General features: G+C 32.1%; 1 protein-coding gene across 1 annotated transcript in view; it reads left to right on the top strand.

Annotated features, from left to right (window-relative positions):
* Positions 1-4,963: 4,963 nt before the first annotated feature.
* The window catches only part of LOC143229395 (dorsal root ganglia homeobox protein-like), a 36,858-nt gene continuing 18,849 nt past the window's right edge, over positions 4,964-22,972 (top strand). The window contains 4 exon segments of the mRNA XM_076461671.1: positions 4,964-5,100; positions 12,823-12,956; positions 16,195-16,286; positions 16,672-16,773. Of these exon segments, the coding sequence (XP_076317786.1) occupies positions 12,851-12,956; positions 16,195-16,286; positions 16,672-16,773 (300 nt within the window). The 5' untranslated portion in view covers positions 4,964-5,100; positions 12,823-12,850.

Raw genomic sequence — 22,972 nt, 5'->3', positions numbered from 1 at the left:
TGTAAAAGTACTGGTTACCCGTAAGTTAACCATGAAGACAATATTCAGTCACTTAACGTCGTGAAATGAAATACTTTTGTCAAGTATATTTTGTAAAGTTAAAACTTGGCATTCTTGATATTGGTTTGGTTTGTTCTAAATTTCGCGCAAAGCTACTCGAGAGCTATCTGCGCTAGCCGTCCCTAATTTAGCAGTGTAAGACTAAAGGGAAGGCAGCTAGTCATCACCACCTACTGCCGACTCATGGGATACTCTTTTATCAACGAATAGCGGAATTGACTGTTACATTATAACGTCCCCGCGCCTGAAAGGGCGAACATGTTTGGTATGACGGGGATTCGATCCCGTGATCCTCAGATTACGAGTCGAGTGCCTTAACCATCTGGTCATGCCGGGCCTCTTGATATTGAATATATTATTTGACATGTTTGTTATTACGTTAGAATAAGTTAAAATATTAATAAAATAGTGGTTTTTGTTTTCAGCTATAAAAAGAATGAAGATCCCAATAAATAAAAAATATATATTCCGTTTTAAAAATGTTTAACTTAAGGAAAGATTTTGCTTTCTATGGTTACTTTATGCTTAGGTCTATTTTTACACAATGTGTTTTGGTGACATTTGTTTAGTATTTCTGAATTCACTTTTTAGCTCAACTACGATTTTTCTGTCTTACTAGACTCACGTTACCCTTTTATTTCAAAGATCTGAAATGTTTATATTACATAATAAAAAAATTGGTATTTAATTTTATATTAGATATTAGGATATAAAAGTGACCCTCAAAAACTTACGAAAAGGTCGGTAGAGGTGAACAGTAGCACTATCTCAATATATTTGTAAAACGGCATGTATGGATAGAGAAAGCACTATGTAGAGGAGCGAACAACGTTTTTACCTTCTTCGGTCATGGTCATCGTCAGGTTCACAAAGAAAGAAAGAGGTTACTGACCGATAGCTGAAAACATGTTTGAAGGCGGTTGTGTAATTGAGTGTAGAAATGTAGAGGGCGTGCCTAGATGTTTGATTATATTTATTAATATAGGTAAAAAGGTGTTCCTTTGTATTGGTTTATTTTGGGCTTGAATTGTTGTACAAGTAAGGCTTCTTTAATTTTGCATTTGTTTATGCTTGTTTCTTTATTTAGTATTTTGGTGTTTTTTATGGTTATGTTGAGTTTATTTGATTTGTAGTGTTCGAAAACGCGTGAAGGTGACTTCGCAGATAACTGCCACGACTTCTATATTGGAGAGACAAGTAGAAAAACGGAAACCAGATTAACAGAACACAAAAGGTCACCTTCACACGTTTTCGATCACTGCAAATCAAATAAACACAACATAACCATAAAAAACACCCAAATACTAAATAAAGAAACAAATGTAAATAAACACAAAATTAAAGAAGCATTAATTATACAACTCAAGCCCAAAATAAACCAACACAAAGGAACACCTTTTTAACCTATGTTAATAAATATAATCAAACATCTAGGCACGCCCTCTACATTTCTACACTCAATTACACAACCGCCTTCAAACATGTTTTTAGCTATCGGTCAGTTACCTCTTTCTTTCTTTGTGAACCTGACGATGACCGAAGAAGGTCGAAATGTTATTTGCTCCTTTACGTAGTGCTTTCTCTACTCATACCAGCCGCTTTTACATATATAATTTTTCCTACAACTGGGTTTTCTCGTCATCACGGATTAGTAGCACTATCTCGTAGTTATTACGCTGGCCTATAGAACGAATGAAACTAGTTGATATGTGAGTTGCTTTCAAGGACGTCCAAGACAATATACATAATCAAGAAGCCTAAATATTATGTACCTTTTAAGACATATCTAACTATTCACATAATCAAGAAGCCTGATCACTAATTATGATCTGTATAATATTAATCAAACTGATTTGTGAGTAATCTTCGAGGACACCCAATACCATATACGATGAGTCGGAAAATCAGTTTTGTTTCAAATAATCGTTTTGAGGAACAAATTTTAGTATTTGTTCCTTTTCCTTCTTAAGCGATTGACTTTTAGACTCGCGTATTTTCAGAAATGTACACCGGGAATCCATCCCTAAACTTATTGATTCCACATTTCTCAGTTTTCGTGATACTGTCTGCACCTGGTAACAACTTTGATCACTGGGTTATTTATGAGGATGTATTTCTTGTCTTATTCATCTCTGGACTGATTAATTTTATTTTTCTCGAAATGTATACGTTGAAACAGAATAGTCAGGAAATAAAAACAATACTGTAGTTGTAAAGAGGTATTATCTCATTCAGCTAGTGAGCATATGTTTTCACAAGCAACACTTATTCAATTCTTGAGCACCTTGATTTCCTTCCGTTGACTATATATAAAATCAAAGAAATCTTTCAACAATCAGCTTAAGATACACTAGAGGTATAAATCACGAGACTTTATCCATTGTTTATTTAATTTAACCTGTCAAAATAATTGCCAATAGAAATACAGCTGGTTACCGCTTTCTTGTAGTTCAATAAAACTGATGTTCATATCAGAGGAGAAGCATACACTTCTACAGTGTGTTGCAGTAAAGCCGGGTTTCTCGACGTTCAAGTATACATATTAAATGCTAATGATATTTATTTTATGAATACAATATTTTAGAGGGCAGAGAAACAGTGAAAACGATATATAAACGGTTTATGTTTGAGACGTGAAGTGAATTTGTTAGTTTAAAGTGTCTCTGCATTTGGTATACTAAAAGAGCTATCACAATGTTAAAGCAGTAGCATATCGTACATTCTAAGTAATAGTAAAAAGTATGTCGGGTGGAAGGAAATAGTAAATAAAAACCCATATTTCTATATATTTCTAATGCACTGGATTATGAGAACTTTTATGATCGTTAAATTTTCTATAACCTTTAAACTCTATTTGCGTACGTTGCTTTAGTGTTTTGCTTTTTTTTTTAATCTAAGAATATTCACATTGAAAATAATAAATTTCATCGGACAACAGATCACTAAAGATAGGTAATGGTTCTAACAGACATGCACACGTCAAATTAAATGAATGAGAAAAATATTATTTTCACAGTGCTTCCTAAAAACAAATACTTCTTGTTAATAATTTTGATATTTCTGGAACATACTGGTCATGAGAAGTATATTTAATACCCAACCTGTAATTATTAACATGTCGTATGCATCGTTAAACGTTTGCTAACATTAAGTGCATGCACTTTAATGTATTTTGTAATCCACGTTGTCATGACCATACAAACAAACGTTTTAAGATTTGTGTGGCTTTCAAACAAGGCTTGAGGTTTTAAATATTCGGCTACCAACTAGGAAACGTTAAAATTTTAAATCATAAGAGAAGTGCAAATGCACACCAAGTTCGAGTTATTTCTCTACACAGTTTTCTTTCATAGGAAATTAACTGTTTGGGATTATCCAAGTTTTCTTCAAAAGCGATGTATAATAATTAAAATGAACACATAAAAATAACTTTATTATGATAAATAAAATAGTAAACACTTTTAAATTCAGCGTCGTAATATCTGATGTTTCAAGCACTGAAACAAGTATAATAATTAACCTTTATCTTAAAACTCTAATCTCCTAAACACGTTACATGTGATACCAGTTTTCATACACAAGGTACCAAACACTAAGATTGTCTTTTAAAGCTACAAATACTTTTTTTTTGGAGTGCAGTATCAACTTACTTACGACTTTAGGCGATGTATAGTTTTATTATGTCTATAAAGAATCCGCTGATGTCCCAATAGCCAAGAAGCACATTTTAAAAGCATTACTCAATGCTTTTCTTCTCTATAACTTGAAATAATTCTCTTAGAATATTTCTCTAACGCTTAATGCTTGCCAATAGTAGTAGATAAATAACCCTTATAAGCAGTTTCTGATGCTATAGTCCTGCAAAAAATAACTTTTGAAAACTATATATCGAATGGTTGTATTGCGTTTTCTCGAGAGGCTCTTAATCATTATCGATCTTAAAACACGGTTAATATTCAAAATCGTATAAAATTAAAATAGATTTATTAATAATGATGCATTGTTTATGTGCACACTTTAACCTACTTACCCAACATCTGTTACCAGTAAGAATCACCTCTGTTTAAAAATATCCTATAGGATCACTTTTGATAATAGGTCAGAAAGGCTTACGTTCACACTTCAACCTTCTTTATCGCCATCATTTCCAAAGATGATTTGCTTCTATTTAAAAGCATTCTCCTATAAGTTCACTTTCGATAATAAGTCAGAAAGGCTTACGTTTACATAAAGAAACAAATATCTCAGAGCAATGGAAGTAGTTTTTGTATCCGAAAGAATACCTTTTTTTCTGACAGAAATAATCAATTATACAACAAAAGAAAGTCTTATTTAACGTTAAACAACCACGAAATTATTTACTTGGCCTTCGTCTTAGACTTAACTGAAAACCAAAATGTAGTTAGTTTAGTCTGACTTAACGAACGTTGATTTATCAAAAGTGACCATTTGTCTAGTTTTTAAGCTTCTTATTATAGAATTTGAAACAACATTTTAAGCAGGCGAAGCTCTTTTATCAATTACACTCTAGTGAAAAAAGTAGGTGACATTTTCCATGTTCTCTTAACATTTTGTTTTAACAGTGGAAAATGCAGAACAAAATTAAACTGAGATAATAATACACATTTTTCAGACATTTGGTAAACTTTAAAAATCCTTTTGAAAACACATTTAAATATTTTATTTTAGGATAGTTTTATCTTCATCCTTTGCTCCGTACACTCCCGTGACTCGGTCAAGCTAAACCTTTAAACTCACAACCGTATTGTAAATCTACCGAGCAATGAAATAATTGATTTGTCTATGGAATACCGCCTTCTGAGATACTAACCAATCATTGTAGAAGTTTGAATGACGTCAAATTCCTGGAATGTCCGCCTCCTGAGTTACATCAACATGGCCATGGAGATAGAATCAAACAGCTGAGTGCAGTTCGGGAATCACGGCGGGCTAGAAGTAACCTGGGCTGTCTAGGCCTCTTGAAGGAATCACTTTCAGAAGGTGAAACAAACGGAATTTGATTGTCGCAATAATTTTAAGGTAAGTTCTGATTAAGAACTCTCCAGTGCTAACTTTTAAAACTTTTATTTTTAAGTACACAAGTCATGAGTACTCAGATTAAACGTTCAGCAAATATGTATGTATATTTTATATACTTAGCGATTTTTCATATAAAAATCAAATATGTGATAAACAAGCGCTTTTTGAATTTTTGTATTAGTTATTGTTCTGCTCAAAACACGTTTAAGTCTTGATATATTTTGGTGGAGATATTTAAACTTATGGTTTTACGAAGTACTCTGGATCTTTTTACATTCATTCGCTTAGGTAAAACCATAAATTTAAGAAATGTCCAATAAACATTGTATTTTGTGGCTATGAGATGCATTATGTATATATGTATAATTCTGTGAAAATATTTGTACCAGTTATGTAAATACTGTACTGATTATTAGTTTATTAGAGTGGTTGATGTATATAACATACATCGCTTTATTATAATCTAAAATCAGGTGCAGATTATGTCTAATCAAAGAGAAGAGCAATGATTATGTTCTAATCAGTACACGTAATGTACTATCTAACAGATGTCTATTATATGTAACTTTTACAAGTCAATGATTTAGTGTATTCTAACATTAAGTAACATTCTGTATCATTTAATATTAAGACTGTCTATAATCTAACAAATGACAGTTATGTTATACTAACAAAGATTACGATTGTATGTAATCTACACAAGTTAACAATTATGTATAATCTAATGCTAATGTTATGTTTAATCCAACAAGTGAGGTTTTCTATAGTCTAACAGATAAGGCCTCTATATGATGTAACATAAAAATGCATATAATCCAATATATGATGATTGTAAGCAATTAACAGATGCGAGTGTGCATGATATAACAGATAGCGACTGTTTATATCTGATATGTAATATTCACATGCATGTTAACAATTATCTATTGTGTTTACTCTAACATGTAGCAGTTGTTTATTTAACTAATAATGTTTGACATAAATTAACAGGTAATCTTTGGGTAAAATACAACAAATAACATTTCTATATAATCTAACACTTAACTGTTATCTACAATGTAATAAATATAACGTCAGGCATAGTTTAGTAGATAACTCCATTGTATAGAGTATAAATAAGTAAATGTGTATATTTAACCTAGCACTTAGCAGCTGTGTTAAACATCAGAGATAACGCTTGTATGTATGCATGACCTAATAACAAGCTATTATGCATCATGTACTAGATGGCTTTTGACATAATCAAACAGATAACTGTGTGAAATGTAAGATAAAACAGTTATATATATAATCTAAAAGGTAATTATGTAAAAGCAGGCAGCTAACAATAAGTGTTTAAATCCACAGGCAACGCCATGCAGATATTTTTGTTTTAAAATTTATAATAAACAGCATTCTTAGTTGATTACTTAAAAATCAAAACATTAATGTAAAACAAACTGAACGATCTGCGTCCTTTCAGCTTTTCCAACTAATTGCACATTGTATAAGTAAATCATATAACTTTGAATAAAAAAAACAGCGAAGACGTAAATAGATGAAAATAAGAGGTAGCCATATTCTTGCTGATATCCAAATTAATAGATAGTTAGGATAGCTTGCTACTTTCAGACCTGATTAGCCACACTCTCTATGAAGCTCGTGTGTTCCATTGCTGATGGACCAGTTCTCCATGCGATATGGATACAGGAAGCGTGTTCCTTTAACGGAGAGGCAGGCGGGGCTACGTTTGAAGCTCTTGCATGTTTGCAATGTACATCTATTGAATAGTCTGGTTATTAACATGATGAATTCTGCTTGTGAATTACGGAAGAGGAAATAACAACGTACTGGCTGTAACAAGCTAGTGCGTGCCGTACACAATGCGTTTTGAAGTAGTATTTAGGAAGAAAATCCACCACTATCGTATGCTTCCACTTCCGAATCGGAAGTTTGGTAGCGGGAAAGCTAGGCCCCGTCATCGACCGCCCGCTAGGCCCAATATATTTGTTGCATTATTAAGGGGGGGTGATAATCGTTTAACTACCTTGCACAGTTGTATTCATAAGCGCTGTACACCACTAAATCACGTGCATAAAACGTGTTGCTTTAACATTTGGTAACTCGAACGGAGCCGAGTCGATGTAATCTAATCTTTAAACGTACGAAACGAATTTTATGGCCCGCGTGCACGTTTTCGAACAATTCTGTTAGTAAGACATAAACGTTTGCTCAAATACTTCTATAGTTTAATTTCAGATCACTCAGGTACGGCCCTAATAACTTGTGTTTAAAAACGGGAAGGTCTAACAGCATTGATCTTAGCTTAGCTATTAATATTTAGTAAGACGAGTATAAGTAAGTATTTAATTTACTTTCGACTTTAGTACGCACGACAGTTTCATGGACACGTTCTTAACTCAGATTTCCTTAATACTCCTTTATGAGCTAAACTTTTAGCTTAAAATTATAACAAGCTTTCTTCTAGCTTTCTGATTTCAGTGATTACTCGTATTTTGTGAAAGATGTTTAATGCAGTTGTACTTCAGTTTATTAAGACGAAGAATGACGAGTAGAAAAAAATCTTAGCTCAAAAAGCAGCCTTCATTAATTAAAGCGTAATATATATGTGTATTCTCACACTCGTCAAGCTTTTATACAGGACATTAAAATCATGTCTCAAACTTAATGAAAAGAAGTAGGTATATTCACATTAATTTTATGTATCGTGTATACTTTAATTCAGTTTCAGTGTTGTTGTAGATGTGTATAAAATGGTAAGTCTTATAACGTTAGTGTTATTGTAGATGTGTATAAAATGGTAAGTCTTGTAACGTTATTGTTATTGTAGATGTGTATAAAATGGTAAGTCTTGTAACGTTATTGTTATTGTAGATGTGTATAAAATGGTAAGTCTTATAACGTTAGTGTTATTGTAGATGTGTATAAAATGGTAAGTCTTATAACGTTATTGCTATTTTTGACCTGAAAGTAAACAATGTCAGGTTACTAGTAAAACATTTAGTGACCCTCTTGGTCAGTTACGGCACTGATATATCTCATGTGAAACTTGAGTTCGGTGTATTTTCTGTTCTTTATTTCAAGTATATATGTGTGTATATATATATATATATAATTATGCAGTATTGAATATTCAGAAATCCTTATTCTTGAGTTTACAGGTAACATTTGTGTCTTTAATTCTTTTGTTACAAATGTTTACTTGGTGTCGTGATTTTCGCTGTCTTGAAATGCATAGAAATTAATTACTGTTCATTAACAAGTTTAAAAAGATAGAAGCAGTGGTCTTCCCAGATCTCATACATATAAACAAACTCAATAAACATGCTAGCTTAGAACACACTTCTAACATTATGAAAAGGTTCAGAATGATGTATAATGTCGCTAACACGTAATTAGCAAAAAGATGACGCAAAGTCTGCGCTACGCCAGCAGAACGGCTTTCTTAGCAGAACTTTAGTGTATCACGAATATGCTGTCCTACCACCCACAGACATTTACGTTAGCCGTCTGTGCAAGGTATTTAACATTTGGTTTTCTAGAAAAATAATGAGAGCAGAAGTCTTCGTAAAATCACTAAAGGCTAAAGTATAGTCACTAATGTTACAAAACCCTTTCCTCCCATAAGCCTGAAGTTCCAGTCGTGTCTTTTCGGGTAGAAAGTGTTAAGAAATTGCACAGTGAAACTGTAGAAAAGTTGTATGGGCAATATATGTGATGATACTGCACACTGACAGTGTAGATATTTTTGACAGAAAACAAGTGTGACAAAAACTGCACATTGAGAAGTTAGAATACTTTAACAGGTAGTTAAAGGGGAGAAACTGAACACTTGTAGTAAGTAGTAAGATGGATGAAACTGCATCTGAAAGGGTACAACTTTTTTTTTTAACAGTGCATTTAAGAATGTGCTGGAAAGTCTTTTAGTTTTATTATATTCATTTAAAACGCTACAGTAAATAGGTTGAGCTTTGGAATAATGCATTATATGCTTAATATATATATTTTAAAAAACTCCCGATAAAAATTAAGCTAATAATATAGTCCAAGACTAAAATTAATTTAAAAATTAATAAAAAGAACAATATATATATGTTAAACATACTACACGTACTTAATGCAATGAACCAAATACAGCTGAAAAACTAAAACCTTTAATATACAGAATTTAATGAATTATCATTAGTTTAGCATATTTGGTAATAAGGATACTTTCGGCCATAAACCTGATAATAGCATACGAGATTCAGCCAACTTAAAAGATTTGGATTTGTCCTAGTTGCCTGCCAATAGTAATTGGTATGAGCGAGGCTTTATATCTCTAAATATCGAGTGTCGATACCCGTAGTGGACACAGCACAGTTAGTTTACCGTATAACTATAACAAGACAAACAAACAGAATGGTACTAAATTCATAAACTAAGCTGGCAATACAAAATTACCTTCACGGGATAAAATGAATAACTTAGGTCAATGATAGTTGAAATATTACAGTCAAAATTATAGTTGTGTTATATGCACACATTTTTGCATTAGATCATCGCCAGGTGTAATAATTTTATGTTTTGCTATACTTAAGACATTTAGAATTTTTACACGTATTCTTTCATCACTCTGCTATTGCAAAAATAATAATAATCAGGACAAAATCCAAGAGAACACATTTTGTAACTTTTAAATCCACGTATGTACGTTTTCTGAGTTCAATTATTTAAATAATGCCTTACATAATTTCACAGTAAAATACTTCATGAATGTTTATATAAAGATAATTTCCAATTTTTGTCAATAATAAAGTGCAATTGAAGTTTCTTGATAAGATAATAGAAAACTAAACATAAAATGTGCTTCTGTCATATATGAAAATATTTAATCTTGAACCAGGCTTTTAGCAACATGTGGGATTAAATGGTAAAAAGCATTTTTTTTTCCAATTTTATTAAAATACAAAATTACTGATATTTACAACAATGGTTGAGGAATATGTTACAATTTTATTATCCACAATAAAGACTTGCATTAATGTATTATAATTCCATCCATAGTAAAAGATGTGTTTGAACATTACAATATGACTACTGGTAATGTTAATAGCACCTTTTTTAACTGTCCCTGTACGGTTTTCAGCTAAGAAGAAAGTTTCATAGCCTTCTAACTTTACTTTTAACTGTAATGCTGAAAATAAAGCGTTTACTTTAATATCAAAATTTATCGCGCAGAATGTTTGACAACACCTAAAGCTTCTGTTGAAGCGATTTCTTTAATATAACGTATTTTAGGTCTCAGATGCATTATATAAGTGTTATAGACTTTGATTCATTGTTGTTGTATTTTTTATTCAACAGAAACTGCACAATTAATAAAAATAACATTATTGGAAAACTTTGACCAGCTCTGTAAATCTCACACTGTCATTAGACCAACAAAAAAGTAAAATTAAGAACGGATAATCAATTTTCTACAACATTTCATAACTACCTTTGGTTCAGAAGTGAATTTAGCATTTAGACAAAGCGACTCTCAAAAATTATTTGAGTGTGTATGGGTTTATGTTAAATTTTAATCGGAATGAACTTATGTGCAGGAATGGAGTCAATTTTAAATATTTATCATAAAAGAAGCATGCCAGTTTCTTCCTTTAGACAAATTATAATACTTAAATTCTTTAGGACCAATCTATGTATGTCTCTTTACTTTCTTTGGAACAAACTACCTTTTTACTTTAACTAACAGTTATTTAGTTATCTTGGAACAAACATATGTCTCGTACTTCCATTGGAACAAAACATATCTTGTTATTTCGTTTGAAACGACGTGTCGCTTTTCTTCCTTTGATATAAACTTTCAATTTCTTTGGGAAAATAAACCTGTCATTTACTTTGTTTCAAACACCTTATATCGCTTTACTTCCATTAAAATAAACTTTGTCACTTAACTTAATTTGAATCAAACTATATTACTTTACCTTTCTTGTAGATATCCATTTTAAGGTAACCAAATACATGAAAGCAAATTGTGTTTATTTTTAAGCTCGTAACGTGAGGGAACTGTACAGTAACAATACGCTAAAACATAAACTATGTTTATTTACCTTTGTTTTTGACTGATTTGGTTTTCTTGAAGCTTCAGGAAATTCTGCTTTATGTTTTTATTGTGTCTTTTTATCTAATATAGTGTACGTAAAAAAACGAATACAATGAAATGATCAACTTAATCCGTATATAATAAAAATCTTTTCGACAAGCATAAAATTTAGACGTTGAAATTCACTTTTCCTACTAACCAATTACATTATCTTTCTCTGTGTTTCTTTACAAATACGAAGCTATACATGCATATATTTCACAATTACTTCATATTGCCTATAAATTTAAATATAATTTCGTGTTTTATACACCTCTGCAATAGTATATAGATATATTTCGCAATTGAGATGATGAAACTATATAAATAATTTTATTTTTCTCAAATATAAAACTATTTACCTTAAACAAGACACGTTTTAGGTGTCAGGCCACGGATCTCCTGCAAATAAAGTTTTCTTGTAGCTGGAGATATACAGTATTTGTTGTCCCCAAAAACCTTATATTTATCTCATTAGAGAAGCTACACTGACTTTCATAATAGCTAAAAAGCTTGGATGCTGTGGTCAACTTGTGACAACTATATCTTACACATCAATTAGGTACAAAGCAACAAAGCGATTGACACTTATAGTCTCCTACCTCTACTATAATTTACAGTTACTAGCCACAAATCTATGAATATTTCTGGTCTTCTGTCTGTTCTCCAGTTATTGCATACAAAAATCGCTGAAATCTTAGTATTCTATCTCTACACAAAATACCCAGTTATTGTGTACAAAAATCGCTGAAATTGTAGTCTCCTATCTTTACTATAATGCCCAGCTATTGTATACAAAAATTGCTGGAATTGTAGTCTCTTATCTTTACTATAATACCCAGTTATTGTATACAAAAATCGCTGAAATTGTAGTCTCCTATCTTTACTATAATACCCAGCTATTGTATATAAAAATCACTAAAATTGTAGTCTACTATCTTTACAATAGTACCCAACTATTGCATACAAAAATCGCTGAAATTATAGTCTCCTATCTTTACTATAATACCCAGTTATTGTATACAAAAATCGCTGAAATTGTATTCTCCTATGTTTACTATAATACCCAGCTATTATATACAAAAATCGCTGAAATTGTAGTCTCCTATCTTTACTATAATACCCAGTTATTTTATACAAAAATCGCTGAAATTGTAGTCTCCTATCTTTATTATAATACCCAGTTATTGTATACAAAAAGCGCTGAAATATTTCAGTCTCCCATCTCTACTGTAATACCCAGTTACTGAAAGCACGACGTGATGGAAGTTTCCATACTCCTATCTGTAGTGAAATCTCCAGTTATTTAAACGGCTCTTCCATCTTGAACGCAAGCTCCCCCTTCTAACTGATCATGTGTTAAATAAAATCTTTTGGGGTTGGAGAAGGGATACGTTATGACTTTGTAATACCTTTTTATACCAATCCTTACAAATACCTCATTGTGGAGGAAACAGGTTATTTTATCTTTAGTATTCCTTGTGTTTTGTAAGTAATTTGAAATAGGATTCCTTTAAATCTCCAACAGTTAAATTTGTTCTTTAATAACAGATTATGTGCACAATTGTTTATTCAACTAATCAGAAAATTTTTCACAGGCTTTATTTCCCGTCTCTTCTGTTCGGCATGTTCTGTTATCATTGTCCACTCTCCATTTCTGCTGGCACCGTCGGTCCGTCACGGCCGCCTCCCATGCATATGCCGATATCCCTGTACCCACCAGCAGCCACCTGTAAGTGAACCGAATACTTTATATGTGCATCGGTTACGTTTTTTATATAAATTATTTGATGAGAACTTATGAAACTGTATTTAAAATATCAACTAGTTAATGAAAGCTTAGTTCGGTAATCAGAATTTAATAAACGTTGTATGATTGATTCTAATTATATACATGTGTGTGTAAAATTGATAAAATGTAAATTATATGTACTTAACCGATGAAAATTTTCGATTGTAATAGTTTGGCTACAAACTTTTTAAATATTATATTATATCGCTGTTTTAAATCAGAACTACAAACATTGAACGAGTTTGATTCTTTAGTTTATTTATTTCGAAATAATAATATCAGGTTTAGTTTATTTACCAGATTGTGGTTTTCTATGGACAAGACATTAATAAAAATAGTATATATTTTTTTCTGTGAATACCATTGTGAATTATGTACCCATTTAGACTTCGTATAAAACAGTAAAAATAATTTTAATTTCCAATTGTTAATTCCGCCAATTTCTTTAGTTGATAAAATCGGTACACTAAGGTTATAAGGTATTTTGTATTTTTAACTTGAAGAACACCGTATGCGACGCATAACCTAAAGGAATAGCTTAGACACCACGTGATTAAGTCAAAGACATTCTTAATTTAGCACTGCTGATCAGAAAGAGATTAACCATTGATCAGAATTTATCGCCTACACAGCTGCTCTTAACCAATATCGTGATTGACTGTCGCTTTCAAAACACATCCAGAGTTGAAAGTTTGTTTATTAAATGGCGTATTGTGCAGCTTTGTGAGAACTCATGCTGGCATCTTTTTAAAATGTGTAAATTTCAAACTTGTAAAAACTCCTCGTATTAACTCTGGTAGTTGGTTAAGACTGAAATGCCCGAAATTACCAGAAGTGTGAATCTCTGGGCGATTTTTATGGAGAAATTTCCACGTTCATATTTTTAGTGTATATTCGATCAACTAAAGATGCTATTACGACCCTCACTGTCAAAGAAGCTGTTGTGATAATTTCAAGAAAATATGCTATTAAAATAATTACAATTACATATATTGTTATGTCATTTACAAATGAAGTAGTGTTGTGATAATTACCTCAGTGTATTCATGGTGGATGAATAACTAAATTAATGTATGCACTTTAATTTTTTTAAGTTTAAGTAATTTACTCAGTGTGAGATATGGCTAGCCCTCCCACTATCTACCTATCTATTTGTCTGTCAATCTACTTTATTGCTATCGTATAGATTCATTCGTCCACAAAATCTCGTTTTCTCATATCATACAGATTTAAAAGGAGATTAGTTCATTATGTTATAGATGAAATGTCTTTCTCTTCGACAGAGTATGCTTATTCAATTTTTTTCACAACTTATAAGAGAAGCTTCCGTATATAGAAAGCGTTACCATGATAAAATGAAAACCTATTTACTGGAGTATAGTAGGCAATTATTAGCACAAGCTGTTAGTGGTGGTGTTCGCATTGCCTTGGGCTGTTTGCCCATTTCCCAAGAATATATGTTCAGTGAAACTAAATACTCTCTGTGTTTGCATATCTTCTTTGCCGTTACGAAAAAGCGCCGTCTAGCGCTTAAAGAAGGATAAATAAACGTAAAAAAAAGCACGTATGCAATATCGTCGCAGGTTATCTGTGTGCATAAATAGATATGGATTTGTGCAATTCTTCTACGAATGGTTTCCTTCAGGGCGATATTCACCAAACAAAATGAAAGTCAACACGTTTGTAGAAAGAGGTGTGAACAAGGGTGCCTAAGTCAAAGCACATATAAACATTACATTGCCTTAGTTTATTAAATTTTCTACAGTGTACTAGCTTCGGGGACTCTTAGGCTTAATTTGTGTTTTTTATTGTACGACAAGAGCCAGTTACAGTGTTCATTCTGTTACAAGTTCCGACCTGAAATTAATCGGTATGTTCAGTGTAACAACAACAAAGATATTTATACCACTGAATTAACTTAAATGTATATCAAGTAAAAAAAAACGTAAAGTGCCAAGATGCTAAATGGTTATGCGCACAATAACAGAAGCGTGCCCATGATGGATCATCGTAGGAATTGCAATGGTTTCTTATATGTACATATAAACTATAACATTTCCCTGTAATAATCGTAATGATCTACAGCTATATTAGTAAATTAAATATGGCATCTTTGGTTTAGATTAGTTCCTCGCAAAAAAAAAAAGTACTCTATATACGCATGTTTCTTGTATACGTTACGGTTTGCTTAATTTTAGTAGATCCTTACAACAGAAGTATTTTGGGGTTCCGAGTTTTGGTTATGTACAGTACTACTAATTTGGTTCAGAAAATTCTCACAACAAGAATATTGTATCAAGTATGTTATGGTGTTTAATCTCAACAAATTTTCATTGCAAGAACAATGTATCGTGGTTGAATATCTTCTAAAGTACGGTATCACTCTTAACAGATTCGTTTAACTGTTGTAACAAGTAATTTTAAAAGTGGCTCCGATATTAGGTTTCTGCAGATTCTAGAATAACAGTAATGTATTATAACTACATATGTATCTCAGGTCTACTGTGTCAGAATATGTCACAGCAACTACACTCAACAACAGAAGTGCCTCATATCATGATGAACCTTGATTTAACTAAACATCAGGCGTAGTTAGTTAAAGAAAGTGACAACAGTAGACATTGTTCGTGGTTACACATTCTCCATACGTGCTGTGTGTGCGTGTGGTTCACTCAAATCCTAATTATCGTGATGTTTCAAGTCTTCTATACTTGGGATATGATTGGTTGTAAAAATCATATACGACAGTATAGGAATATTTTACTCGATCAGTTTCATATTACATATGTTTTACAAGTTTGTTACAGATTTTCGTCGAAAAGCTACTCAAAGCCGTTCATAATTTTGAAATAATAAACTAGAGGCAAGATAATTAATTATTCAACAGCAGCCCCCGTCAACTTTTGTCCAACCAGATAGTGGTATTCGGAAATGATTTGTGTACCACACACAAGAACCTAAGGATTGGTGGGCATTTTTGTTTCCAAAGGGACACGAACCACAATATATAGATTCATAATCTGAGCTCACTAACCACAAGGCCACGTTCTATCGAAAAATAGTGTTTTTAGCAATAGTGTATTTCTCTAAATTACTTTTCATTTACAGCGATTCGTTTGTTTACAACAGAGATTCACGACATCCGAAAACTTTTCTTACTTAAAATCGTTTCTTACAGACGGAGGGTTTGGTTATCAAACAGAATATCACGATGATGCTTTCGTGAGAAGAAAACAGAGGCGAAACAGGACTACTTTCACAGTGCAACAGGTGTGTTCAAATTATGTTGTTTTCTATCTTCTTAGCAATAACGTTTCGACTTATTATATATACATATATACACCTCTCCATGTAAATTTCTTAAAATTTAAACTATGTATTGATTTCAATTCTTTAGGTTTTGACACGAAGCTGTAAAAAAAAAAGAGACACATAAGCAGCATCTTCATTTTATTTCTTCATGTTATAAATGTTTTTTCTCTTAATTGTTTGTGTTAAAAAAGTTAAAGTAAAGTTTAGACATGATCATTTGAATCTCTTTAATATGAAAATCAAAAATAAAATATTAGTAATATGGTTCTAATACAATTCTAAGTTGTTATCAAAGCTTATATAATATACCTTGTAAAATCATTGTGTTTTCTTGTGCGGTTAGCTTGAAGAGCTAGAAAAGGCTTTTGCCCAAACGCATTACCCAGACGTTTTTACTCGAGAAGACCTTGCAATGAAAATCAGTCTTACCGAAGCTCGAGTACAGGTGAGAGATTAATAGCATAAATAGACTGTTAGTTGATTTGTAAAATACACATACAGCTCGTCATGTTACAGTTATGTAACAAAGTTACTTTCCAGCGAACACACCTCTCTATTAACTGACTCGTACTTGTTTTGATATTGCAACGGTGGGAAACTTTTATATGGTAATATATATGAGAAACAAATTCTGTATTAAGTGACAGACACATCTTTCTTCTAATAGTTCAATGAACTAACAACTTACTAGGTGGCGAATCAAAAACCATTTCCATGTTGACCCACTTATTTATCTGAGACAAATTCAGTAAATGTTCAAACATATCAGATACAACTCCATGTTAACTGCCACGTTTTGATTTTCAGATCTCACAATGAGCCAACACATTATTCTTTTTTGAGACACATTAGAGAGAACATCTCGATAGAGACTAGCAAAGTTTGTCTCATATCACATTCAACTCCCTTTCTTAGGCGTATGAAAGAAAGCACCTCGACGTGAAATGACACATTTTTAGGCTAATATCACGGTGGATTAACACATTCGTTTTTTTTTCTGAGATACATGGCAGAAAATAGTTAGAAGTGGACTGACACATGTTCTATGTATTAACAATAATTGAACATATTTTTACTCACTGACAATACGGAGGGTTGGCACAGTTTATTTCGTTATGTCGAATAAACTTCACAAATAATGTAGGATGACATATTTACGATTTTACTAGAAAATTTACATATATATATATATATAAAAGTAAATGCACTGACACGGCTACTAGGTTGCAGTGCACATAAATTGGAGCATTTTTAATTTTTTATGATACATAGATTACTACATACTAAACGAAGACATTTCTTTCATTATAGCCGAAGTATCTCATTTTTTCTTTTTTTCTGAAAATTCACTGATATAGGTTAATCCAGTTTCACAACATACGTAGATTGGCTCATTTTCAGTTTCGTGTCCAGTAAATAAATAAAATATAAATAAATCACACGATCTGAGGGAGCAAATGGTAGGTTTTTCTTATTTCTTAGTAATTTAGACAAATATATTATTAAAGAAAATGTAAACTGAGACTCACCTGTGATACGACTCATTGAGAGAGATACTTTCAAATTACTATATCACATACATCAATAGATTTCACGCACGACACACTCATGAATCACCCATTCACGAAAACCATAAAACGTTTGTTGTTGAACGCGCTGACTATTACATTTCCCATATTCTGTAAGAAATGAATTAACACACTTCTTGAAGGATACGTTATCTAATGCATCGATCTTCCTATAACACCTGCTTGGATTACCACCCTTCTGTAGGACTATGAGAAGAGTTTAGGTCTGAAGCGTCGTGTAAGATTAAAGATTTCCTGGATTTCATAACTGTCGAATCTAATGTGTTGTATTCTTTCTTTAACTGTGTAGGAGGCCTGGCATGGCCAAGCGTGTTAAGGCGTTTGACTCGTAATCCGAGGATCGCGGGTTCGAATCCCAGTCGTACCAAACATGCTCGCCCTCCAAGCCGTGAGGGCGTTATGATGTAACGGTCAATCCCACTATTCGTTGGTAAAAGAGTAGCCCAAGAGTTGGCGGTGGGTGCTGATGACTAGCTGCCTTCCCTCTAGTCTTACACTGCTAAATTAGGGACGGCTAGCGCAGATAGCCCTCGAGTAGCTTTGCGCGAAATTCAAAAAACAAACAAACTGTGTAGGATCGGTTAACGAAATGCATCGTTTTTCTTATAACACCAAGATCAACACATTTCTTGCAGAATGCACTAACTAATGGGCAGTCTTTCTTATGACACTTATATTGACTAAGACATATCTTACAGGATACATTAGATAATGCATCAGTTTTATTTTGGAATCCACATGTATTAACATGCGTCTTAAAGCAAACACTAACTAATATCTCGTTCTTCTTTTGATACCCAAAATAACAAACTTATTGGTAGGATACAGTAACTAATATATCGTTCTTCTTTTGACACCCGAAATAACACACTTATTGTAGGATACAGTAACTGATGTATCGTTCTTCTTTTGATACCCAAAATAACAAACTTATTGGTAGCATACAGTAACTAATATATCGTTCTTTTTTGACACCCGAAATAATACACTTGTTGTATGATACGGTAACTGATGTATCGTTCTTCTTTTGATACTCAAAATAACACTTCCTGTAGGATATAATAATTGATATATCGTTCTTCTTTTGATACCCAAACTAACACACTTATTGTAGGATACAGTAAGTAATATATCGTTCTTTTGACACTCGAAATAACACACTTATTGTAGGATACAGTAACTAATATATCGTGTTTCTTCTGACACCCGAAATAACACGCTTATTGTAGGATACAGTAACTGATGTATCGTTCTTCTTTTGATACTCAAAATAACACTTCCTGTAGGATATAATAATTGATATATCGTTCTTCTTTTGATACCCAAACTAACACACTTATTGTAGGATACAGTAAGTAATATATCGTTCTTTTTTGACACTCGAAATAACACACTTATTGTAGGATACAGTAACTAATATATCGTGTTTCTTCTGACACCCGAAATAACACGCTTATTGTAGGATACAGTAACTGATGTATCGTTCTTCTTTTGATACTCAAAATAACACACTTATTTTAGAATACAGTAACTAATATATCGTTCTTCTTTTAATACCCAAAATAACACACTTATTTTAGGATACAGTAACTAATATGTCGTTTTTCTTTTGATACCCAAAATAACACACTTATTGTAGGATACAGTAACTAATATATCGTTTTTTTTTGTTACCTAAAATAACACATTTATTGTAAGATACACTAACTAATATATCATTCTACTTATGATACTCAAAATAACACACTTATTATAGGATACAATAACTAATATACCATTCTTTTTATGACACTTAAACTAGAAACGTATTTTAGGATACACTAGCTAATATATTATTTTTCTTATGACTCTGAAAAGACTTATTGTAGGATACACTAGCTAATGTATCATTTTTCTTATGGCACTCAAAATACCACACTTATTTTAGGATGCACTACTTAATGTATTGTTTTTCTTTTGAAACCCGGATAGACATGCTTTTTAATAAGACACACGCATAGGTTGTTATTCCTTTTTTTATTTTTATAACACTAAAACACCCTTTAGGATATTTTGACATATTTTACTTGTATGACTTAATGTTTCAAATATCTTTATTTTCTTATAACTGATAGATTAGCAGTTATTCTGGCACCACTTTTCCACTAATAAAATCATGAGAACACAAATATACGCAATCAAGTTGAAAATAAAGTCACCCACACGGATCATACAAATATATTTATATTTTACCATACATGTTAAGTCACTGCAGCTGTGAGTGGCTGTATTTTGTTACTAACTAGATATTTTATTGGCAGTATAAAAACTGTGTCATAAATACAAGTGTTTGTTTATATATCTAAATATGCATTTATACCTAACAGTTAATTTTAAGCAGATGCAATCGAATCGTATTAACCATTACAACTTTGTTATTTTATCTTTTGTTCTAATTATTTTTATGAAATTATGTGAACAATTAGCCGTCTAAAACGACGTAGTGTCTGATAGCAAGGAAACAATTAACAATAGCAAAAAGTGTTTTTTAAGTATTTTCTTAGGTAAAACGTCAGTCACACATTCCACCTGTAACAATTCTTGGAAGTAATTAAACGTTTACTAACCTCAATTTATAGTGTATTTTAAAATACGTTTCTTATAACAAGATTAAAATGAAAATCTCACATAAAATGTTATCGCTACAAGAAACGTTTATAGTGCTGTCATAACTACATTTTAAAAACTGAATACAATAGAAGGAATTACATGATTAAAATTAATGTTTATGAAGAAAATAAACATAAAGAGTAAAATATTAGTTTTAAGTATATTTCATTCAAATTAGATCTAGCCCTAGTTATCTATTACTAACCATACTCGGTGGATTGCATTTTAGACTCTATGAGTAAAGTAATTACAAATTCTTGGAATAATAAAACACCTCAGCATTACCTCTTTAGTCATTAGTAACTGTTTATATAGAATTGTAAAAGAATTTTTTGCGGTATTTATTCTGTCAGATTCATGTTTAATGTGGGACTGCTAGCGTGTAAGTCGTTTTCCAGGCCAATGTAATAGTTTGAGTTGTTGAAAAGTGCTTTGCTAGTAAGTGGTGAGGGACCAGCCCTTTAGTCAATTGGTAGAACAATCGCCTAGCCCTAGCATATGAGAGATCTCGGATTCAAATCTGCTACAAAATACATACAAATATCTATTGAAGACTGGCATAAATATTTCTGGAAGTACCCCTTCTGGAAAGCTTTCTTCATAGGAGTATAACTGTTTTCAATAAGTTATCTACTCACGAAAGCTTCATAACGATCAGAGTTTGGTAAGTAGCAAGGGGAAAACTGAAATGACTGCCAGAGTCTTGACAATGATGAAGTAGCGTGTTATAGAATACTTTTAGTACGTTCCCAAGAACTCTCGAAAGTTTGATGGTGATCATAGGTCGGTATGTTTAGTTCTTTTTCCTTTTGTCACGGAAAGACATACAGACACAAGCTACTTTATAGAATATAATAGCATGCTCCTGAGTAATAAAACATATCATTTGATTCTAATTATCCACGAGCGACGTCATTTTATTTTACAGTTACTGAACGAATATAACTTAATACGATAACCCACGTAACAATTTTAATGCTTTTGCAGCCTTCAGTAAAGTTTGAGCTCTCAGTAAACAATATAATTTAATATTAACCTCTTTGTTGCTGGAAAATTTCATTTTTAGACACACTCGTTTTGTTCGTTTAAAATTTATGTTCTTTTTTCATAAAATAATAAATTTGAATATTCAAGTAACACACTGGACTAAAGGAATTAAAAGTCTGGTTGTATTCTGTCTTCCATACCAACTCCGTTAAAGTGCTTATATTTTATCATTCGGTATTTTTCACTACTGCTGTGTGGTATGGCACATAAAAATGACTTTTCCTTTTGGGGGGCAAATTTATAGAGAACAGATCAGTACAGGAAATTGGTGTTTTCACATTACCACACAAAAAATATATATAAATGCTTCTCTAACGACTTGAGGGCCATGAGATATTCTTAGTAAGACTACCACTTTCCGAACACCAGACCATTTCCAAACCTCGTAAGTGACTAGATGGCGCCACAAGGTTGTAACGATCTCAAAAACCTTAAAAACCGAGCATCGACAAGTACATGCAAATTTACATACAATATTTTGAAGCATGAACCATTTGTTTGTCAAGTGCGAAGTTTACATCTTTTTAATTAGATTTTAGTTATTTCATTTGATTTGTCTGTCAGTAAACGTGTGAAGAGATCTCTTTTACTGAATATTACTTTTGTTTCTGACCTATACATTTTATTTTACTGTAGATACTCATGAAATTTAGACTTCATTGTGACAGGTTATCAACATATCTCTTAACACCAGAGAAGGCGAGTTAACTTAGAAATTAATTAGAAGCAGATAGACACGTGTGTTTTTTCTGTCCTAAAGCTATATCCAATACTTTTTAACTTTTATAACTTTTAAATATAGTTTGCTCTTAAGTCTCTTTGCAAGTTGACTGTTTTTATCCAAATGTTTGTAACAATCCAAATTCTTCTATAAAACGGTTGGGCGTGGTCTAATGATTAGTCGAGCTGCGAATCAACATGTCCAAAGTTGGTATCTGTCATTCGTCGCTGACCCCTCTCAGTATTTTCAACGCCAGACGTGACATAAAAGTGAAAGTCAGTCTTTCTATTGGTTGAGAGAAGCCGTGTAGGTAGTGGTTCCTGTTGACTTTTGTCCTTTTTTCCAGTGAGCAGTCCCAAACTAGGAATTACTTTTTTCTGAATCGTAGGATCTCTATAATCTTGTGTTATGAGGTAAAGTCCCGTTCTGATCGAACATTTCCTAAACAGAAAGTTTTGAGCTTATCAAAACAGTCTTTTCTTATCTTATGGATACGACACCTAGTTTTAAAAAGCAACTTTTCTCTTACATCAGAAGTAAGAATGAAGTAATATTAAGAACATTACAGTTGTTTATGAAAATGATTTATTTTAACTAATTTCTCAAGGTACGGAATGTATCAAGAAACATAAATGTAT

The sequence above is a fragment of the Tachypleus tridentatus genome, chromosome 10, assembly GCF_004210375.1.
Source record: "Tachypleus tridentatus isolate NWPU-2018 chromosome 10, ASM421037v1, whole genome shotgun sequence".
In the NCBI taxonomy this organism is placed as follows: domain Eukaryota; kingdom Metazoa; phylum Arthropoda; class Merostomata; order Xiphosura; family Limulidae; genus Tachypleus; species Tachypleus tridentatus.
Note: the sequence above shows the minus strand (reverse complement) of the source record. Positions and strands in the feature narration are given on the sequence as shown.